This window comes from Rhinatrema bivittatum, chromosome 2, assembly GCF_901001135.1.
Source record: "Rhinatrema bivittatum chromosome 2, aRhiBiv1.1, whole genome shotgun sequence".
In the NCBI taxonomy this organism is placed as follows: domain Eukaryota; kingdom Metazoa; phylum Chordata; class Amphibia; order Gymnophiona; family Rhinatrematidae; genus Rhinatrema; species Rhinatrema bivittatum.
The window spans coordinates 370,785,973-370,809,234 of NC_042616.1; the positions used below are offsets into that span (position 1 = coordinate 370,785,973).

General features: G+C 42.3%; 1 protein-coding gene across 1 annotated transcript in view; it reads left to right on the forward strand.

Moving 5' to 3' along the window:
- GALNT12 (polypeptide N-acetylgalactosaminyltransferase 12) overlaps positions 1 to 19,244 on the forward strand; it is a 396,917-nt gene extending 377,673 nt beyond the window's left edge. Inside the window, 2 exon segments of the mRNA XM_029589963.1 lie at positions 5,197 to 5,352; positions 17,987 to 19,244. Of these exon segments, the coding sequence (XP_029445823.1) occupies positions 5,197 to 5,352; positions 17,987 to 18,124 (294 nt within the window). The 3' untranslated portion in view covers positions 18,125 to 19,244.
- Positions 19,245 to 23,262: the final 4,018 nt, after the last annotated feature.

Below are 23,262 nucleotides of genomic sequence, written 5' to 3' on the forward strand. Positions count from 1 at the left end.
TTGCTGCAGAAGAGCTGGACTGATAAAACCAATATTATCTGGGAAGAAGAGCAAGTAGTTCCTGGGATACTTCCCCCCTGGAGTCTTAGGCGGGAGGAGTTTCCAGACTTCTTGGGGCAGGTGGAGGCAGAGTGGCCTTTCAGCACAGAAAAATTAAAGGTTTTGGATCCTCAGATAATCTAGATCTCCCAGGTTGCATGGACTTGTCATCAGCAGGGGGGAGGAGTGTTGAGGATCATCCAGGTGGCAGCATCAGCCATTGAAACCTGTAAGTTGGGCAAGATTGGTGTCTGAGCATTCCACACTCATGGTGTCATTCCTGGAAGCAGATGTCAGTGCAGGCACATAGAGAGATGAGATCATTTAAAGTGGTAGATAGGTCACAGGCAATCAGTTCGTCCTTTATTCAATCTGCCCGGTCTTGCCAAAAAACTGCCATCTGTGCCGCCTCATTCCATGTGAGTTCAGCTGCCAGTGACTGAAACTATATGGCATACTGCCCGTAGTTTGCCACTGGGAAAACTGCCTTAGATGGAGTTCCATGGTGGCAGAGGAGGCCAAACAAGTTAGTCAAAGATTCTGGAAGGTAGCTAGCAATTCTTGTAGCATGGAGAATTTGGGGTTATTCCTTTATTTTAATGGAGATGGATGATCAGAAAGCAATGAAATCGCAAATGCCACTTTTGCGCACTCAGAAACAAAGCTGGCTGCTGCTCAAAGTGGATTAGGCATTGGTTGATAAAGTCCCTACAAACCTGAGTGTCAGTGTCATACAAGGAAGGTATAGGCAGGCATACTCCCAAGGATATCAATAGCTTCTTTAGTCTGTCTGGCTAATAGTGTTATGGACTTATCCTCTTGAGCTTGATTACTGTCCATAATCCTTCTCCAATACCTTCTTTACTGTCCATAATCCTTCTCCAATACCTTCTTTAATGAAAATTTAACAAAAGTATGTTTAGCATTTCTGGTTTTTCCTCATCTCTGCGCCTAGTCTTATCTCAATTTTATAATTCCACCTTTGTCTTTCACGGACATATCTGAAAAAGTCTCACTTTACCTCACTTTACCTCTTTAGCTATCTTTTCTTCCATTCATGCTTTTGGTGTCTGGACTTCTTTTCTCACTACTTTGTGTTACCAGATATTTTCTCTTTTTTAGGCTTGCATGACGTAGCTGCACAAGTTCATTCTCTCTAAGAGATCTTTTCAATGACCTGTGAGAGAGCCTATAAACAGGAGTGGGATTCTTATACACAGTTTGTGGCATTTTGAGGATAATTTTCAACAGTGCTTTACTCTGGAAATGGCCAGTTATAAAACTACCTGCCTGCTATGCAGGTACACTTATGCAGGCATGTCATTACATGTGTAACTTTAACCTGACTGAGCTGAGGCATTTACAGGGGCAGAGCTTGGGAGTGGTTTGGATTTAAGAGCATTCTTTTATGTTTTGTAATGTTATGTGCAAACATTTTCCCAAAAGCTTTACATATACATAATAGCAGGTATAATTGTATGCAGGTAAATTTGGTGGGATAATTTTCAAACCAAATGTATGCACTTAAATTTGCTTTGAAAATTGGTGTAACATATGTATATGCACTGCCTAATTTTGGTGGGCTGTTAGAAAATTATCCCCTGTATGGACAGAAATCATGAAAAGTTCTTTCAACAGGTAATTTGCGTGATGGGAAACTTGGAGGAAATTTTAAACTGCATCGTAAAAAATGTAGTCATCTGAACTACCTGTCCCATGATTTTTGGCACTGTTTAATATGTCTTGTCTTCACACAGTTTGTAATTCCTCTTAGCTTTCAGATGAAAAGCATGGCAGCTGGAGTACTCCCTGCAGAGGGAGAGAGATTCTGGTAGAATTTTCTATCCCCAAGCTAACTGAAGAGAAATGGGAAAAGTTTACTCAAACAATTGTGCTTAACCTGACTTTGAGGACTGCATTGTAAATGCATTTTCAAAATGTGAACTGTTTTTATTTTATTTTTTTAAAATATGGAATGCTAGCAAGGTACACAGTTTAACTTTTCTTGAGCAGGTTTATTTGCAGGATGCACTCCCAATGTTCCATTGATATGCAGGCTGAATCAGCCATTACATGTGGGAGAGTCATCCAATGGCCCCGAACAGCATTGTGTCTCCAAGCTAGTAGAGAGCATATGTGGGAGCTCCCGGTACTTGTATCTTGAGCCACCTCAGTCATTTGTTTTGTTCAAGCTGAAGCACGGACGTGTACTTGCTGCCTCCTCTTTTTTCTTCACCGGTTATTTAACTACTTTTTTCTTTCACTTCCTCTAGTGCATGTCTGCCTCAGCAGCCCCCAACAACACTTAAATGCTATAAAAAAAAAAAAAAGCATAAAGAGTAAAAGAAGGACCATTTCAGGTAGGAGAACCTTCTGGAGCATGGGGAAGAAGAAAGGAGTCCCACCCAGCTTTAAAAGCTGTGCTTGTAGACAAATAATGCTGGTCATGATGGGCATCATCTGTGCTACCTGTGTTTTGGGCCCAACCATGACCAGCCAAACTGCCCAGCATGCCGCCAGATGTCCCCGCAAGCCCCAGCACTCAAGGGTTGCAATGGCTGAAGGTCTGTTAGGCTTGGTGCCTTAGTAAATCCTCTTTACAAAGCTCTTCATCAGTATGTCAAACACTTCCCCTATGGCTCTTGCCTCAGAGTCGAGCAGCAGATGTGTCAACTATGAAGCAGCATTGCTTTAAAGAAGTGCCACATGCATCAAAGAAACACTAGTGGTAGACGCAGGGAGAGTCTACCATCCCCTCAACACACTGCATCGGCTCAAGATCTATCAAAGTGCCTGAAGCATATTGCATCGACAGTGCAACTGATGCACATTGCACTGATGAGTCCAACGCAGGGTTCTTCAACACAGTCAATGCAGACACCAATACGTTCGAAGTACCAATCCTTTCCCTTAACTTCTCCCAGACCAGGAAGTTCTGCCAAACATTGCAAGTTTCCTTCACATAGCAGTTCCCACAAGAATGTTCATAGCCTCTCTGTATGTTCCAGATCAAGGGAGCATTCCTCTCCGGTTTCAAGATATTCCTCCTAACACTCCCACAAATTAACTTGGAACAACCCAGTCCTTGATTTTCTGTGTTCGGACATGTCTATTCTGCAGGCAGCTCTGACCCACAGAAAGATACACTGCCCGCCCTCTGCTGGAACCAGCCAATAATATCTATCATCTCCCTCTTCCTATCATGAGTTCTTCCTGTGGTGCAGCTGCTGGCCCAAGGTATCCACCTGGAGACACAGACCCCTGTTTTATCCATCAAGCTGCCGACTTTAGATCCGGAACCAGTCGTAGACACAGAGAACATGTCCCCTCTTATTCCAGTGTAGAGAATACAACAGTCCATAGAGCAGGTGGTAGACACAGTATGTACATTCTTCATGTCCCTTTCAAAGCAGTCCAGAGGTTCCGGTGAGTCAGTGCTCTCTACATTTGCCACCACTTTTTCCCAAACTGTAATGGTGGCAGCTCCATTTCCCATCATAGAATCTTTGGGACCTACTCGATGTGAGTTGTCATCTTCAGTGGCTTCACCACATTCATCTCAGTTATGCCCTAGCCAAAAATCTCCACTTGATTCAGAGAATGGCTAGACTGAAATCCCCTTAGATCCTCTGACAGAACCACCTGAAGACCTTACCTACCTAAGATTTCTTGAGAAGATGGTTGGGGCTCTCTGTGTCCAAGTCTGCAAAGATGTGGATCATCATGCAGAGGTGTAATGGGTTGTCTTCAGGTCCTGGATATACCATCTGAACCCATAGCCTTTCCAACTTTATCTTGGATACAGTGCAGATGCAGAAGTGGGCAACTCCGATTTGCGGAACAAAAGCAGCTAGGAAGCTGGACCTTAAATACCAGATGCAAAATCACCAGGTTACAGAGTTGTGCAGTCACCACATCAATCGGTTGATGTGGAGTTCGCCCTTAATAAAACTAAAAAGGATTCATTCTAATTCACTACTGGGAAAGGGCCACTGCTGCCTCGATTCATTTGGCAAGGTGGTCTTTCAAGGGACCATGCTCATGGTCAGGATTGCTCACCACCAGTTCTGTATGGTGCAATACATTGACTGCATCCAAAAACCCTATAATTGGACCAGAATGGGCAGGCCTTGCTCCCTGCAACAGCTCAAAAATGTGGAGGCGGCAATTAGGTACCTTTTTGGAGCCATCTATTATACTTCTGACACCATCACTCAGATATTGGTGCTATTAGTACTAGATGCATGGCATGGCTCCACGCCAGCAGCATTCCGGAAGATGTTCATGAAAAACTTGTGGATCTCTCCTGCTTAAGGGACAACCTCTTTGTAGAAAACTTGCATGAGACAGTATCACAAAGAATCAAAATGTGGTTCAGTCACTGTATGCAGTTCCAGGTCAGCCTTCCATGACCCACTGCTCCTTCTAGTCTTACAGGCAGCCTTGTTATCACAGATTGCCTTTTAGCTCCTATCAGCATTGCTGTCTGCCACTCTTGCTGCTGCAGAGACAGCAACAACAGCTTCCAGCAAGGCCTTGCAACAGGATGGAAGGCAACAGAAGTCTTCTCAAACAACCCAGCCAAAATCAGGGCCAGGTTTTTGATGCAGGAAGCGAAGACCAGTCCTGAACCACTGGGTGGCAGGATCCAACTCTTTCTATCATTGAGCATCAAATTACAACAGATGCCTGGGTCTTCAGTATCATATAGCATGGCTGTCATTTGCATTTCTCCCGACTTCCATCCCTCCTGCAACTGAGAGCCTTCCATTCAGTGTCACTGAATGACGTCACCCATATGTAATAGCTAATTCATCCTGCTATCTACAGAAAACATTTACGTTAAATAAACTTGCTATCTGTCCTACTCTAATAGAGATTTGAGATTATCATTGGATAGAAAGGAATACTTTTCTATACTTATTTTTAATTAGAGTCTCAAGCAGAAAACAGTTTAATCCATTCTGTAATTCTGATAAATCTCTTCAAGTCCCACAGGATATTTGCTGTAGACCGTCGAGGGATTGTCTTTATTGCTATGAAAATTTTCCTGCACTAAACTTCTCCTAGGCAATTATATTTAAACAGTTATTATACTTTAATCATGGCATTTCTGTTTAATTTATGCATTAAACATGTAAAACTACCTTTTTGCAGTTTTTTGAATATACATCATATAATGAAATCCGTTACAACACCCGGCAGCCTGAAGCTTGTGCAGCTGTTGATGCTGGGATGGACTATCTTTCGATGCACTTGTGCAGGGAAAAGGGGCAAAGTGTCCCTGAAAATCAAAAAATCATTTTACAAGAGGTATTCATTTACTTATTTTCTAGTTTTAAGTTTCTCACAATGAAAATGATCAAGCTCATGGTGTAGGAATGTAAGAAGGGCGGGTAACAAATGATTTAAATAAATAAACAGTAATATTGACATCTCTGAGTTGAGCACTGTAGTTTTATGTCCAGCTGATGATATTGCACCTTGGTATTTTGCATATAATTTCATTAGAATAAAAATGGATTCTGTTGTAAGTTGTGATATTTTTTTTTTATTTATATTTTTTCAAATGTAACAACATATGTTTATAAAGAAACATTTATACATAATAAATGCCTGCTGTATAATTCTGGTGTCTTCAAACACATACCCCCATGAAATGTGTGAGCAGAATATATATTTTATACCACAGGTTATTCTGGTAGCTCGAGCTGAGATTGCATGCTCATGGAAGCAGAGTTGTAATATCTTTTAATGGTTAAGTAGAAGGACAAAAAACAAAATAGTTTTACAAATATTTATATTTCTTAGTTTGCTGTTTTTCTTTTTTGTTACATTTTGTACATTTTTCTTCATTTGTAAATTTAATTTATTTTATTTAAATTTATTTATAGGCTGTGCCCTCCAAAGTTCGGGGCAGTTTACAGGAGTACATTCATAAATAACTAAAAAAATAAAACAAGATTAAAAACCAAAAATAAATACAAACTAATACATATAAAGAGTCAAAATAAAAAAAAATACATCATATAGAGGAACTAACAACAAAATAAGTATCAAATTAAAGCTGGGATTCACACAGATCTCTGAAAGCTTGTCTAAAAAGATAAAATTTCAATGCTTTTTTAATTTCTTTGGGATTGGAAAGCAGCCTTAGGGAAAGAGGGATGATATACTAATTTTGTATCTTGAGTTTCATTAATATTTTTTGTACAATTGTTCTTGACTGTTAAATAGACTTATTTTGTATAACTGACCATGCTTGGTAGCATACCTGGAAGTTGCAAGCTGATAGAAGCACTACATTCTGTCTTGGGTATTCTTTATTTCCCTGAATACCATAGAGTGAGTTTGCATAGCTTGGTAGGCAGACTGTTTGAAGTTGTTGCCACCATGTGGTAGAAGAATAGTTAGAGCGTACAGCACGTATTTTCTGTTTTACTGTTTGCAAAATGCATTTGTAAGAGCACCATTGGTCATTCTTCAGAGATATAAATCTGAGATTTGGGTTCTCTTCATATTTGTCTTTTTTTTTATGATTAGTATGTAGCAGTAATCATACTCTTTCATGCCTACTTAGAGGGCTTGCAGGATAAAATGCCTCACACATGGGTGACATCATCCAATGGAGCCCAGCATGGAAAAACTATATCAAAGGTTCTAGAACGTTGAGGCTCACGTCATGCTATTATGCCACACCTCCTTGAGGGGGCCCTTAAGACTCTTCTTTTCCTCAGATCCCATAGTTCACGGTTCAAGTCTCTCTTTTTCTGAAGTTTTCTGGTGTAGTTTTTTTCATGTTTCAGCCTGCTGCCTGTCCCTGGGGTGGTGGGGCCATTGGTGGTGTCTGCCAGCCATTGATTCTCTGCCATCATTGAGCAGCAAGGCATTACCATCTGCCTCCTTGGTCCCGCTCGAGGCACAGAGGGCACCTAAGCCCCAGAGGGCATCCTAGTCAACACCTGGGATGGGGTTTTGACTGGACCTCAGACAGTATAGCCTGATCCCAGTGCCCATGCCAGAGGACCTTCCAGTCAGGGGCAGACTGCAGTTTTATATAAGCTGGTGGCCTAGAATAACCTTTGATATGAGGGTCCTTAGCATCATCAAAAAAAAGGTACAAATTACATCTATTGAGTCTTCCCCCAAATCTGTCCCCTCACTCATCTTGGGGTCAGTTGCCGCATCAGGAAGTGCTTCAGACTGAGCTCTCCCACTTTTTGATAGCCAAAGCAGTCGAGCCTGTTCCATGAAGGCAAAGGGAGAAGGGATTTTATTCCAAGTATTTCCTGATTATAGCGAAAACAGGGGAACTCCATCCCATTCTAGACCTAAGGGCCTTGAACAAATTCATGAAACAAGAAACGTTCAAGATGGTTTCCTTGGGCACTTTAATCTCCTTCCTTCAAAGAGGGGACTGGTTCTGCTTTCTGTCTAAAGGATGCTTACACTCGCAAATCTTGTTGTAGGAAACCGCCTCATCCACTATAGTGTTCTGTCATATGGCCTTGTGTCTATCTTACGTATCGTTACAAAATGCTTAGCCTTGCTGGCAGTACACTTACACATACTGGAGAGTTTTCTTAGCTGGACAATTGGATGGTCAAGAGCACATCTCAGATCAGAGCCAAAGAATCTACGTGCATGACCATTCGCGTGTTGAAGTTACTAGAGTTTTGTCATCAAGTACCCCAAGTCTCACCTTAGTTAATCGCCTCAATTGGAGTTTATTGGAGCTCTGCTAGACACGATCGGAGCAAAACCCTTCCTTCTGCAGCAAAGGGCCGACACTTTGGCCATGGCAGAAGAGATCCAGATGAGTCAGCAGAGTGGCACATGTTGAGGCTGTTGGGCCTCATGGCATCAATGGTGCATGTAATTCCCATGGCACATCTTTACATGAGAAGAGTCCTATGGACCTTGAGGTCTCAGTGGCTGCAGGCCGCTCCTGACCTAAAGGACACCAGATCATTCAGCAGTGACTCTCTATCCTGGTAATGGGACAATTCCAATCTAAGGGAATCCCATTCCAAATTTCTCCAAACCAAATTATCCTCATGATGGATGGGGAGCTCATGTAGGTGGACTCTACACCCAGAGCTATTGGTCTGCTCAGGAAAAGTTACTTCAGATACATTTCCTGGAGTTCCGGGGTGATTTGATATGCTCTCTAGGTCTTCAAAGATCTGCTCTTTAATGTTATTCTTGTACAGAACAATCATCAACAAGCAGGGTGGTATGGACTCCTACCTCCTGCATCAGAAAGCTGTCCAGCTGTGGGACTGGGCCATTTCTCAGGGGATGATTCTCAGAGCCACTTACCTGGCAAGAGTGAAGAACATGATAGCGGACAGACTGAATCAGTCCTTATGACCTCATGAGTGGTCTAGGGATAGTGAACCAGAACTTCCGCCACTGGGGAATTCCAGTGGTGGATTTGTTAATATCTTCCTGGTTTGGAAAGTCCCTCTCTTCTGTTCCAGACAAAAGGCATATGGCAAGCTTGCCTCAGACGTTTTCACCCTGCATTAGGGCAGGGTGATTTCGCTAGTGGCAAAACTCAAAGAAAAGGGGACCATGTTTGTCATAGCCCCCTTTTGGTCAAGACCTGTTTCCCACTCCTTTGGGAGATGTCTGTTCAGGAACCAATCAAGCTTGGGGTTTCCCAAGATCTCTGTCAGGATCAAGGCAGGTTGCCCCATCCCGACCTTCAGTTCCTAATTGCTTACTGCATAGATGTTGAGATGTTGATTCTGCACCCCCTTAACATCTCAGAGAACATGTCATGTTCTTTTAGCTTAAAGGTAAAGGCAGAAGAGATCATATCACCCAGACACTTGCAGATTTACACTGGCTCCCAATAGAACAAAGAGTACAATTTAAAACACTATGCACAGTGCATTAACTAATAAATGACGAACAGGCTGACTGGCTAAACACCGTACTACGATTACATGTCCCTCAAAGAAGTCTCAGATCAGCCAATAGAGCTCTACTAACCATACCCTCAATCAAAACAGCAAAGTTGACCCAAGTCAGAGAGAGAGCACTATCTTTGGCAGGACCTTTACTATGGAACACATTACCCCTGGAATTAAGACTAATGAAAGATTTAAAACTCTTCAAAACAGGCTTAAAAACATGGCTCTTCAAAAAAGCATTTCACAGTGAGGTAGCTGAATAACAACACAAAAACAGCTGAAAGTCACCAGTATAAAATGCAGAGTTGCTTATTTTTATTTTTTTTCTCATATTTAAGTATTATATTTGAAAGACAGTATAAACATATGATTACGCTAGCAATCATAAATGGTAACCACACCCATTCCCCATTTAGAGTATATTATTGAACTATGTAACCATATAATACTGGCACCTTTTGGATAATTTAGAAACCAAACCAAACCAAACATATTTGTGCCTAACTGTAAACCGTTGTGATGGTGCTCTACTAAATGACGGTATAGAAAAGTTTTTTAAATTAAAGAAAAGCCTCCACTAGGAAGTCCTATGGACTGGAGGTTAGCCATGAGTTGTGAGTAACAGGTACTAGATTCTTTCTCCTGCTACAGAAAAAACTGCTTAAGAACATAAGAAATTGCCATGCTGGGTCAGACCAATCATCAAGCCCCAGCATCCTGTTTCCAACAGAGGCCAAACCAGGCACAAGAACCTGGCAATTACCCAAACACCAAGAAGAGATCCCATGCTACTGATGCAATAATAGCAGTGGCTATTCCCTAAGTAAACTTGATTAATAGCAGTTAATGGACTTCTCCTCCAAGAACTTATCCAAACCTTTTTTGAACCCAGTTACACTAACTGCACTATCCACTTCCTCTGGCAACAAGTTCCAGAGCTTAATTGTGCGTTGAATGAAAAAGAATTTTCTCCTATTAGTCTTAAATGTGCTACTTACTAACTTCATGGAATGCCCCCTAGTGACCCCTTCATGGAATGCCCCCTAGTGAACTATTTATCCGAAAGTGTAAATAAACCGATTCACATCTACTCGTCAAGATCTCTCATGATCTTAAAGACCTCTATCATATCCCCCCCCTCAGTCTCCTCTTCTTCAAGCTGAGGCAGCCCTAACCTCTTCAGCCTTTCCTCATAGAGAAGCTGTTCCACTCATTATCATTTCGGTTTGTTCTTCTCTGTACCTTCTCCATTGCAACTATATCTTTTTTGAGATGCGGTTGACCAGAATTGTACACAGTATTCAAGGTACGGTCTCACCATGGAGCGATACAGAGGCATTATGACATTTTCTGTTTTATTAACCATTTCCTTCCTAAATTCCTATCATTCTGTTTGCTTTTTTGACTGCTGCAGCACACTGAGCTGACGATTTTAAAGTATTATCCACTATGATGCCTAGATCTTTTTCCTGGGTGGTAGCTCCTAATATGGAACCTAACATCGTGTAACTACAGCAGGAGTTATTTTTCCCTATATTCAACACCTTGCACTTGTCTACATTAAATTTCATCTGCTTGATTACCTTCTGACACTGGTCTGATTACCTTTATGAAGGTCTACTTTAGTGTGATTGGTGTATACCATCACCATGTAGAAAGTAAGCCCATCTCTATACAGCCCTTAGTTGCATGTTTTTTGCAAGGTCTATTTCATTTGAAGCATCCCATCAGAGCTCCTGCTGTGTCATGAGACCTCAATGTGGTTTTTTCCAAGTTGATAAGTCACTGTACTCCTGTAACCTGAAGTAACTGGCCTAGGAAGTCATATTTTTTGGTGACATTCAGGGTCAGTGTGCTTCAGGCTCCAGGAACTTTTCCAGCTTATACCAAGCTTTTTCATAATAAGGTGGTCTTGTGCACCAACCCTAAGTTTTTGCCTAAGGTGATGTCAGACTTTCATCTTAACCAGTCAGTCGTCCTTCCAAAATTTTTTCCCAGGCTGCATGTCCACAGATGTAAACAAGCACTGCACAGTATGGACTGCAAAATAGCCTTAGCCTTTTACCTGGAGTGAAGTGAAGCCCATAGGAATTCCACCCAACTTTTTGTTTGTTTTTTGTCGCAAACAAGCTGGGGATCGCCCTTGCCAAATAGACTGTCTAATTGGCAATTTCTGTCATGTACAGGCGGGGTTGAATCTGGTGGGCCATGTCAAGGCTAATTCTGTCCAAGCTATGGCAGTGTCAGGGGCTCATCAGTAATTAGTCCCTATGGAGGATATCTACAAGGCTGTGACATGGAATTATCTCCACTCATTCACGTCTCATTACTGTTCTGATAGGGATGACCAACACAACAGGTTTGGCCAATCGGTCCTTGTTTGAGGTGGAGAACTGTTGTTCTTGTTCCAGGCTACCCTACATAGGTTAAGAATAAAATACAAGGACTTCCGGGATGACCTCACCGGGGTCGGCAGGATAGCAATGAGCTCCGGGCCTCTCCCCCACCATCTGCCTCCATCCCTATTAAAAAAAAATTTTAACTACCTCTTTTTTTTTCATCGGAGGGATGTGGAGGTCTTTGGGGGCTACTGAATCGCCATAGTTTTGAGGCAAAACCGAGTTGGGGTACTGGCCGGATATGCGCTGAAAAGCAGTGAGACTTCCCCCACAGCATCAGTGATTCAGCTCCAGGTTCTTTCCTCTTTAATCGGCCGCCATCCTCGTGCAATTTTTTCCTCTGCCCCCCCTTTTTTGTGCTGAGGATCTAGAGGCACTTGGGGCTAATCGATTTCACCGCAATCCTCGGCAAAAACGAGGGCTCTGGGGCCAGTGATGAGACAGAGAGCTCCAGTGGCAGAGGGTCTCAGAGGAGGCCCCTGCTAAAGATATCAGCCAGGGTCACTGAGGCTTTGGAGGCCAGACTTCTAAAAATTCAAACTTCTCTTCAAGCTTCTATGGAAGAGGTTAAAAATACTGTAGAGGGACAGGTTAAAGGCTGGATGAAGCAGAGCCAGACTGTTTTGACCAGGAAGACCGGCTGCACAATGCGGAAAGGCAAGTACAAGCTTTATCTGCACAAAATACCTCATTGCTAGATCGCCTAGATGATCAAGAGAATAAAAACCAGTGGAATAATATTAAAGTAATCGGCCTCCCAGAGTCTGTACCAGACCGAGAATTGTATGATCTTATTGAAACTTGGCTTCCGAATCAACTGGGTCTGACTTTAACTTTGGGCCGCTTACGATGTGAAAGGGTACACAGGATGGGGCCGCCCAGAGATGCTGCAAGCAAGCCATGGCCCATGATGGCCAGAATTTTAAATTGGTCACACAAAATCCAGCTCATGCGAGCCTTTCAACAGCACTCGGGTGGAATATCAGGGGCACCGGCTCATGCTGTTCCACGATTTTTTCTGCAGCAGTGTCAGCACAACATAAAGCTTTGTCTCCTGCATGTACTGAGCTACACAAGAGGGGGATACCGTTTGCGCTCCTTTTTCCTGCCAAGCTGCGAGTCCAACATAACTGTGCTGTCCACTTTTTCTGTAAAAGGGAGGAAGCCAATTCTTTTATATCCTCGCTGGAGCCAGGAAATGTTTCCTGAATGGCAAAGGCCTGTTGCACTCGGATTCAGCAGAGAATCCACATCCATTTCACTATCCACATTAAAGACTGGTTTTGGTCCCCTATGCAGGGGGTAATCCCGTCTCTTCATGGACCGTTTGTTTCTACGTTGTTTTTTGAATGAGAGACAGGCTGTTCTTTTCCTGCCAAGCTGTGAGTTTTACATAACGGTGATGTCCATTTTCTCTGCAAACGGGAGGAAGTCAATTCTTCATGTCCTTGCTGGAGCCAAGACATGTTCCTTGAATGGCAAAGGCCTGCTGAACTCAGATTCAACAGAGAGCCCGCGTCCACTTCATCACTTCACTTCCTTTGTTGAAAGACTGGTTTGGTTCTCTATATGGGGGTAATCTCCGTCTCTGCATGGACCGTTTGTTCCTACGTTGTTTTTGATTGGGAGATGGTTAGGTTATGCATTACATTTAAACAGTTTGCTCAGACCATAACCAGTATTAGCAGAAATATGTTATATGGAGGGAGGGGAGGCTGTGGCGGGGGAGAGGGTAGAGGGAAGCCCATCCTCCTGTTGGGGAGAATGGGTACTTTGTGCCTGTTGTGGAGCAAGGTGTTCTGGGTATGGTTGTGTTCAGTATGTGGGTATGAATGCAGTCTGTGTGTGATGTGAGGAACAGCATGATGGGGGAGAGAGGTGGGTCCAGGGGAATGCCCAGGAGCCTCTGTTTTCTAAATCTGCTTGTACTGATCATGGACCATGTTCTGGGGCGGGGGATGGAATGCTCAGGCTGGGGGGCGTTCGGTCTGCCCACTGTAATTGATTCTTTCTTGTCGCAATCTGTACTTTTTGCTCCTTTAGTCAGCTGACATGGTGTCGGTTAAGGTAATGTCCATGAATATGGATGGTATAACATTCTCAGATTAATGCAAAAATTGTCTTTATTCCAGCGCTTAAAAGCTCAGGTGGTCTTTATGCAGGAGACTCACTTGACGGAGGTGGAACATCATAAACTAAAGAGGGAATGGGTGGGCAGTTGTTACTCCTCGTCTTATTCTTCACGGCAGAGAGGAGTACATAAGCAGGTACCATTTCAGCTGGATAGAGTTTTGCAGGACGTGGAGGGTCAATATGTAGTGGTGATGGCGACACTTTACCAACCGCGCGTAGCTTTCTGTAACGCATATGCTCCAAATGTCTACTCCCACGACTATTTTGTCAACCTGGTAGGTATTTTAACTAAATTGCCAGACTGCGACCTTATTCTGGGAGGAGATTTTAATACTGTTATGGAAAAGCAAGTTGACTGTAAGCTCCCGCGGCCCATGAGCAGTAATGACCTGCACTTAGGCGTCAACTTTCTCTGTCATGAGTTAAATTTAATGGATATTTGGAGACTATTGCACCCAGGGGACCAAAATTTCACTTTTTTTCTCACCCTCATGGCTCCCACTCCCGACTGGATTATATTTTGGTACCCGAAAAATGTTTTCCTCTGGTTACTGATGCTACCATAGAGACTGTTTCCATTTCTGATCATGCTGCTGTTTCTTTCACTTTCGGCTTTTTCCTGGTGAATGCCTCCCGACTTGGACTCTGACGTACGCTTCCAGGAGTACATTAAAAATGGCTGGGAAGAATATATCAAATTCAATAACATGCCCGATATTGCCCCACAAACACTCTAGCTAGCTGGAAAATCGTAATGAGAGGTAAAATTATAGCCTACGTTGCCACGTGGAATAAGCAGATGAATGCTGAAATATTGCACCTCACCGCAGAGTTAAAACAAGTGCAGATCAAATTTGCAAGGACTCCACCACAGCGAATAAACAGGAAGCAGTCCAGGTGCGTCAAGCCCTAAATAATGCTCTGCATCAAAGGGCCTCAAAAACTTTAAGATATTTTAAATATAAGCTGTTCAAACAAGGGAATGTCCTGGGTAAACTCCTTGCCTATTTAGTTAGACCCAGACAGACAAAATCCTTGATCACGGGGGTTAGGGAAAGTGATGGAGCCTATTGCACTCATCAGAACGATATTGAAGCCAGTTTTGTAGCCTATTATAAGACACTATATGCTTCCAAACCTCACACTCCGTCCGTGTCGGCGGAGTTTTTTCAAAACTTTGCTTGGCCTCCACCACTTGGTGACCAGCTCCAGGCGATGAACGCATGCATTGTGGACTCTGAACTTTTTGCCATTATACAGAAATTCAAAAAGGGAAAGGTGGCTGGTCCTGATGGGCTTAGCAATGAGTTTTACAAAGCTTTAAAGTTTCCTTTGTTGCTGAGTCTAGTATCTTACTATAATTCTTTGCTTCAGAGTCCACACCTCCCACCGGAAGAAAATTGTTCAACAATCATTCTCCTACCAAAGAAGGGGAGGGATCCAACGGATGTGGGATCTTACAGACCCATTTCTCTCATTAATGTTGACATCAAAATCCTTGCGGCGGTCCTGGCAGCCTGGCTTAGTAATGTCCTGCCTACTTTGATACACTCAGATCAGACTGGCTTTGTCCAACGGCGACAAGGAGGCCAAAATGTGAGATGTCTCATTGCAGCCCTTAGTTACCACTCAGAGGAGGCACTAGTCCTCATTTTAGATGCTGTAAATGCTTTTGACTCCCTATCCTGGGACTATATGTTTTCGGTCCTCCAACAATATGGTTACAGGTATTATACCAAAACCCCAGTGCTCGACTTCTTATTAATGGGGGCCTTACAACGCGGGGTGCGCCAAGGGTGTCCAGTTTTCCCTCTGCTATTTGATTTGGCAATTGAGCCCTTAGCTGAAAAGCTCCGGCATACTACAGGATTCTGGGGGCTTAGTTTGGGTGGGCACTCCATTAAACTCTCTGTTCGCAGAGTGTGCCGGTCATACTTTCCATCTTCACACAGTTCAAGGAAATAGCGGGCCTCCGCATAAATTTTTCCAAGTCGGAGGCATTGGCCTTAAATTCCCATCTCCCTGCATCTTGGCCTGGTTCCTTTCCCTTTATATGGGCACCTGGGAAGCTGAAATATTTAAGGGTTTGGGTCCCTAAAGAGTTGGATCAACTATATGAGCTAAATATCAGTCTCTCCCTCTCACTTTCTCAGGGCGTTGCACTTTAATAAAAATGATGATTGTTCCCAAACTGCTATACAAGCTTCTTATGCTTCCCCTTTGGCTTACAACTCTTGATCTTAAGAAATTTCAGATGGGGCTGGTTAAATTTTTATGGGCGGGCAAGCGAGCCAGGATTAAATATCAAACCTTGACGTATCCTAAGGCACAGGGAGGGCTGGGACTGCCTGATTTCCATGTCTAAAACGTTGCCTGCCAGTTGCCCTTTATTGGGGAATGGATTATTGGTACTTATACTTACTGCGAGGAGGGGATGTTAACGCGCATGGCTTTCCCCTGGTCTCCCCTATATTTAGTGCAGGCGCTGGCAGCCACGTTCCAACCGCTGACCGTCACCAAGTGTTTGCTGCAAACTTGCCGGAGGGCATGGAGATGGCTCTGCAATCTTTACCATCTACATGGTCCTTTCTCATTGTTAACCCCGCTAGTGGGTAATTGTGATTTTCAGCCTGGTGTGAGTGCCAGAGGGGTTTTCAAGACGTGGGCCCGCCATGACCTCATGTATGCTTTCCACTACTTTGAAGAAGACACCCCTCAAGTGTTACGATACGAGACTATGGTTCAAAATTATCAGCTCCAACCTAAGTTTTTCTTCACTTACCTCCAAGCGTGACACTACCTGCAGGCCTTTCATTGGCAGCAAGAGGAGTATTAGAGGGAAACCGCTTTTGCTAAGACTCTGTTTGAATTTGCGTATTCAAAGTTTTACAAAGTTTTACAATTCTATAAAAGGCTGGAGTGAACTGATAAGCCTGTTGCCTGCAACAGTCCTCAATCTCCTGGCCAACTATTGGGAGCCATCATGTGTAATGGACATAGTGGTTACCTCTCTCACTTCCTGCTTCACATCTCTCCATAAATGACTGATATCGCTCTGTGCAATTTACACTTCAGGATTATACACTACACCATTTGTGATGATGTGCGTTGCTTTCATATGGGCTGCCTCCCTTCTCCACTGTGCATTAAATGTTCACAGGTAGAAGGTTCTATGCTACATCGGCTGCTACTATGTTCATTCCTGAAGATTTTTTAGGCCCAGATCATGGACTGTATTGCTAAATGTATTCAGATACCTCTCAAAATGTCAGCAGCGCTCCTCCTGGCTGGACCACAGGCAATGTCCGTAAAATGTACCGGGGCCCATGATCGCTTCGGCAGGATTGCAATTTTGTTAGCCTGTCGTACTATACTGGCTGACTGATACTGATCCCTTAATCAAGCCATCCATTATGGCCTGGCATCATCGTATGATGGACATGGTGCTGCTGGAGCGTATGGACTATACAAACTCGCCTAAGACCATAGACAAGAAATATGCTGATTGTTGGGCACACTGTTATTCTCTTCTCTCTCCCGCCTTTCAAGGTCACCTGATTACAGCAGGCTACCGTGTACATTGGTATTCCATTGCTTCTTCTACACCTACAACTTGAGTTGGGACTATGATGTTTCTTGTTTCCATCCATGATCTTTTTCTTGGTTATGGGCCCTGGGGCTTTTGGGCAGGGTTGGGAAAGGGGGCGGGGGTGGGGAAAGCCGTGCTTGTTGGTTGGAGAGACTGGTTATATGGGTGGGTATCGTGTGGTGTGACTGGGTATGCTTGGGTTAAATGTGAGTTTAAATCGCTGGGGGATTTCTGGTTGCATACAGGGATGGAGGCTGTTGTATAAATGAAGATCTGAACAACCTCTGTATTACTTGTTACCTTGTTGGTATCATTTTTTTATTGTTATATCCTTCTGTAACTATGAAATTGTACATCTTCACAATAAAAATGATTTTGCAAAAAAAAAAAAGAAAATACAAAAAAGGCTTGTTGCTAACAAAAACATTGTGGTTGGTTTTGTTACCATCTCTTTTTCATTGGGGATCGCCTATAGCTAGGGATTATCCATGTGTGAAGACTGCCATGTTGCTTGTCTTTAGAACAAGCAGAACGGCTTACCTGTAATAGCTGTTCTCAGAGGTCAGCAGAATGTCAGTCTTCAGGAAACCCACTCATCCCCCTGTGAGGTTGGTTTCTCCTTTTTTTTTCCATTTATTTTGCTAAATACAAGACTGAAGAGACCCTGGTGAGTCTTAGTCAAAGTACTAGAAATTTTTACTTACTTTTTCCATGCCTGGCTTCATCGAATGTTGTCAAACGTGAGGACTGACTTCAGAGAGCTGTCTTCAGAGAGCACCTGTTTCCTCTTGAATAAACTGTCCCCTTTTTAAAAAAAAAATCTTAAGAGCTCTAATCTAAATTTACAATATGTGACTGTTACTGAATATATATATATATATATATATATACTCTCTATTTTTCAGGATGGTACTTTATTCCATGTTCAGACTCAGAAGTGTCTACATGCTACAGCTAAAGCCCACAATGGTAATCCGGCACCGTTACTAAGAGACTGCACAAATTCAGCCTACCAGAAATGGTTCTTCAAAGAGCGAATGTGATGCAGAGGACATCTCCTACAGCGATACTCCAGTGCACTAGAATGTCAACATACTAATCAGTGGCTGAATAACTCTAAAACCATTCTCCATGTTTAATGTTTAAAAAGAGGCAGTCTCCTCAATTTGTTTACATTGGAAAACATCCTGTCCCTCAAAGCATTGAATTCGGTCTCAGTCTAGATGGTTGCTTTTGCACAAATTTTCCATTTCTTTGGAATCTTCCTTTGGCAGCTACAGACTTATCACTGTTGAACATGTAATTTTTAAATTTGTTAGTTATTGCACTAATTGTATCTGCTACTTTAGAACATATTTTTCTAATACAGACTATACCAGAATGGTGCCTTGGATGTTAGAAGCTAATGCACAGTAGTTAATACTATATTTGACTTAAAAGCTTTCTTACTGAAAGTGTGTGGCCAGCTCCCGCCATGCATGATCTTAATAGTTCAATTTTAAAATGTTTAGAGCACATGAAAGATGTTTCTTTCACAGTGCTTAAGTTCAGGTTTTGGGAATAGTTATTTGATATTACTAAGTTTGACTTTGAACAATAAATCAATATTTTATGAAATAGAAAATATATGCAACATAAAAATTTGACTTATAAAGGTTCTATATTTTTATATATTGATAAAGATTTAGCTTTGTGTTCAAATTTGAGAGAGATTTTATAAGAAAAGATAGACTGTTTAGTTTCCTTAATCATTGTTGTGCCAGGGCAGCAGTTTAAAAGACAAATAATTGCTAATTTGTTTATAAAAGCAAGATAGTACATTTAATTAAATCTTACTGCAGATTTTGGTATAAAAATTGTGACTTTAAGAAGGAAAGTATAAAAAATGTAAAATGGTTTTCTTTAATAGATTTTAATGTGGGAAAAATTTGTGTTCTAATTAAATCAATATGATCTTGCTAATAGTGTGAATTTGAGTTTAGTTAGTATGAAATATCTTCTATGCAAATTTTTTAGGGGCTTATATATTGGATAATTTGGGTCTGTTACTGTTGAGGTACTTATCTATTTTCTATGTAAATACATATTGTACAAATCATGTTTCAATGTTTTATGCAGTTTCACAGTTTTGAAAGTTGGGAAATATCTAATAAAAATTCTTCTAATGAATTATGACCTTGCTGTTTTATAATTGTATGTGTATACACATATATACTATGGTGAGGTAGGTGACTAGAGTGCATTTACATTTAACATTATAGAAAACATTTGAAAGTTAGTTGTGTGCAAAAATGACTAATTGGATCAGTTTTTGCTGGCAAAAATTCTGTTTAGGAAATTCAGTTGGCAGGTAAAACTGTTCTTGAGACTAGAGATAAAGTTGGGGTTTTTTTGGTTTTTTTAAATGATAGGGGAATGCAGTTACTTATTTAAAGAATGAGAAGATTAAAGACAAGGAAGCATGCATGAAAAACATGACAAGCAAATAAAATGGTTTGAGAGAGCAGGTTGTGGTGTAGGGCATAGATATGAGAGATGTCTAGAGTCAGTAGAGAGTGTTAAAGGGAATGGAAACTGAAAAGGAAGGACAGAAGAGAGGAAAGTGGAGGAATAAGTGAGAGTTGAAAGATGTTAGAAGCAATGACAATGAAGGGAAGAGAAATGGAAGCTGAAAAGATAAAGATGACAAGAATGAGGGAGACAAATGAAACTTTTCTGTGTTGGCGCTACAATCAAAACAGCTCACTGGGATGGGGGTGGTATACAAACAGCATAAAATGAGGACCTTCTCCCTTCCCACCCCACCCTCTAGCCTGATAACCTTGTATACATAGAAATGACAGCAGAAGAAGACCATCCAGTCTGCCCAGCAAGCTTTCGCACTTTTTTTTCTCATACTTATCTGTTACTCTTGGCCCTTAGTAACCTTTTGGTTCTATTTCCCTTCCACCCCCGCCATTAATGTAGAGAGCAGTGTTGGAACTGCATCTAAGTGAAATAGCTTAATTAGTTAGGGGTATTAACCGCCGCAATAAGCAAGCTACACCCATGCTTATTTGTTTACCCAGTCTATGTAATTCAGTCCTTGTTGGTTGTTGTCTATATATAAATCCACTTTTCTTCATTCCCCCTGCCGTTGAAGCAGAGAGCTATGCCGGATATGCATTGAAAGTGAAGTATCAGTGTTTTTCCCCTGCCGTTGAAGCAGAGAGCTATGCTTGATATGCATTGAAAGTGAAGTATCAGGCTTATTTGGTTTGGGGTAGTAACCGCCGTAACAAGCAAGCTACTCCCCGCTTTTTTTGTGAATGCAAATCCTTTTTTCCACATTTCCTCTTGCCGTTGAAGCTTAGAACAATGTTGGAGTCGCATTAACCGTGTGTATGTTTATTGAATAAGGGTATTATCTCCAGGTAGTAGCCGTCATTCCCGCGAGCCACCCACTCTTCATTCACATCCTCTAGACTTTATGGATGCACAGTGTTTATCCCACGCCCCTTTGAAGTCCTTCACAGTTCTGGTCTTCACCACTTCCTCCGGAAGGGCATTCCAGGCATCCACCACCCACTTCATGAAGAAATACTTCCTGACATTGGTTCTGAGTCCACACTTGCCCCATAAATGATTGGAGGGAACATTAGTGACAACCAGTATTAAATGTATTTGTGAGCATCGAGAGACAGAGGAAACATCTTCACAGCTAGAGGCATACAAGTTTGTGGTCGTCCGTGTCCCCCCACTGGTTTGGACTATGAATTACCCTTATGCTTGGGGTGGGGAGTAACACATGAGAAATTATATTCAGTAATATGATTTATCTTCGGTTTCGTAGCCTAAGTGGAAGATGAGACAGGGTCTCAGTCACCTTGATACCACAATTCTTTGCCCTTCCCAAACAACCTCTCACCTGTGGTTTCACAGACCAGATAAAATCATCACAGCAGAATAACACAATAATTAACCCTTTTACTATTACAGTAAACTCAACCAGAACATTAAATGGGAAAAGTACAGTAGTGAAGTATAATATAAACCTGCAGTTTTCTTATTTTAAATCAAGCATTGCATCTGTTAGCCAGGGCAGCCAACATATTCATGGATAAAATAGTGAAATACACAACTTTCAGAAATTATCTTTACCCCTGAGTACTTAAAAGGGGAGGAGGGAACAGATCCACCCCAATGTCACCAGTTAAAGGGTGCACTCTGTCCCAAACACAAAATTATATGGGGGGAAAAACTAATCAGGAAAATGGAGTCCCTCTTGATAGTGGAGCTGACTAGATGACAAACCAAATAAATGAGCAATGCAGTGTGTGGACGGTCTCTCTCCTGGGGAGCTTCCCCAAATGATTTACTTGGTCCTGAACAGAAAGTTGGCCTGGTTTCAAACTCTTACAGAAAGACCACAGTCCAGCAGCTTCTCTGTGGCAAGGGTTTATGTTTGACTTCGGCTAAAAGGCTGAAAAACTTAACATGAGATATTCAGTTTGTGACAAAAGGCAAGGGAATAAACCACTTCCCTCCTATGCTAAGATACGCTGTACATTCTCTTAGTAAGAAAATCCAGCCATGTATTCCTGGGCCTGGTTAGGAAGTCTCACAGCTCCTGCCTTCTCTGACCCTTGTTGGGATTTTACATGTAGCTTGGTTATGAAGCAAGAATAGCTCTCTGTCTCTCTCTATTTTCTCAGAGCTCAGACTTCTGTCTCTCCATCTCAATAATTAGCTCTTCAAAAGAACTGATTACAGGGCTGCCAGATGCAATCCTCTGCTCCCTGCTCCAACTCCTGGCCATCCCTGCTCCTCATACACAGACAGAGCAAGCCAATTTGTACTTTTATTTCCTCAAGTGGTTTCCCAGCATTCTTTTGGCTACCTCCTCCTGCTGGCTATGTAGTGCTGTTCTCTGGGCAAGCTAAACAGTACAGCCCTTTTCCCAAACTTAACACTGAGTGCTGGATGCTGGTTCTTGCAGAACATTTGTTATTCACAGAAGAACACACAGGAGTTGTTTTATGTATTTTTATATTCCTTCACCTTGGCTGTGGCAGCTTGCAGTCTCTGCAGGGTTGAAAACCCTTTTTGACAAGTCCAAAACATATCACTCAGATTCAGCTTGGTCTACATAGTAACCTAGTTATGACGGCAGAAAAAGACCAAAATGATCCATCTAGTCTGCCCAGCAAGCTTCCCAAGGTAGTAACTGCCACTCCATGCAGGTTACCCCCATGTTTCTCTTAAGGGTAGTAACTGCTGCTCCGTGCTGGTTAAGCTTTTTTATTTATTCCTATCCTCTAGCCTTTTAGGGATCCACAGTGTTTATCCCATGCCCCTTTGAAATCTTTCACAGTTTTAGTCTTCACTTCCTCCAAAAGGGCAAGCCAGGCATCCACCACCCTCTCAGTGAAGAAATATTTCATGACATTAGTTCTAAGTCTTCTTCCCTGGAGTTTCAAATCGTGACCTAGTTCTACTAAATTGTTTCCAATGGAAAAGGTTTGTTGACGACAATGGATCATTAAAACCTTTCAAGTATCTGAAAGTCTGTATCATATCACTCTTACTCCTCCTCTCCTCCAGGTTCTTTAACTTCTCCTCAAGTCATTCAATGGAGACCACCCACCATTTTGGTCGCCCTTCTCTGGCCCGCCTCCATCCTGTCTTTGTCTCCTTTGAGATACGGTCTCCAGAACTGAACACAGTACTCAAGGTGAGGTCTCACCAAGGACCTGTACAAGGTCACTTCCCTTTTCTTACTAGATATTCCTCTTTCTATGCAGCTCAGCATTCTTCTGGCTTTGGCTATCACCGTGTCACACTGCTTCGTCGACTTCAGGTCATTAGACACTATAACCCCACATCAGCCCCTCACCCCCCAACGCATATAGTTCTTTTGGATTACCACACCCCAGATGCATGACTGCATTTCTTGGCATTTAATCCCAGCTGCCATATCTTCAATCACTCTTCCAGCTTCCTTAAATCCCATCTCATTCTCTGTACTCCTCCTGATGTGTCCACTCTGTTACAGAACTTAGTATCATCCGCAAATAGGCAAACTTTACCTTCTATCCCTTCCGCAATGTCGCTCATGAAGATGTTGAACAGAACTGGTCCCAACACCAATCCCTGTGGCACTCCACTTAACACCATTCTCTCTTCAGATAGGTTCCATTTA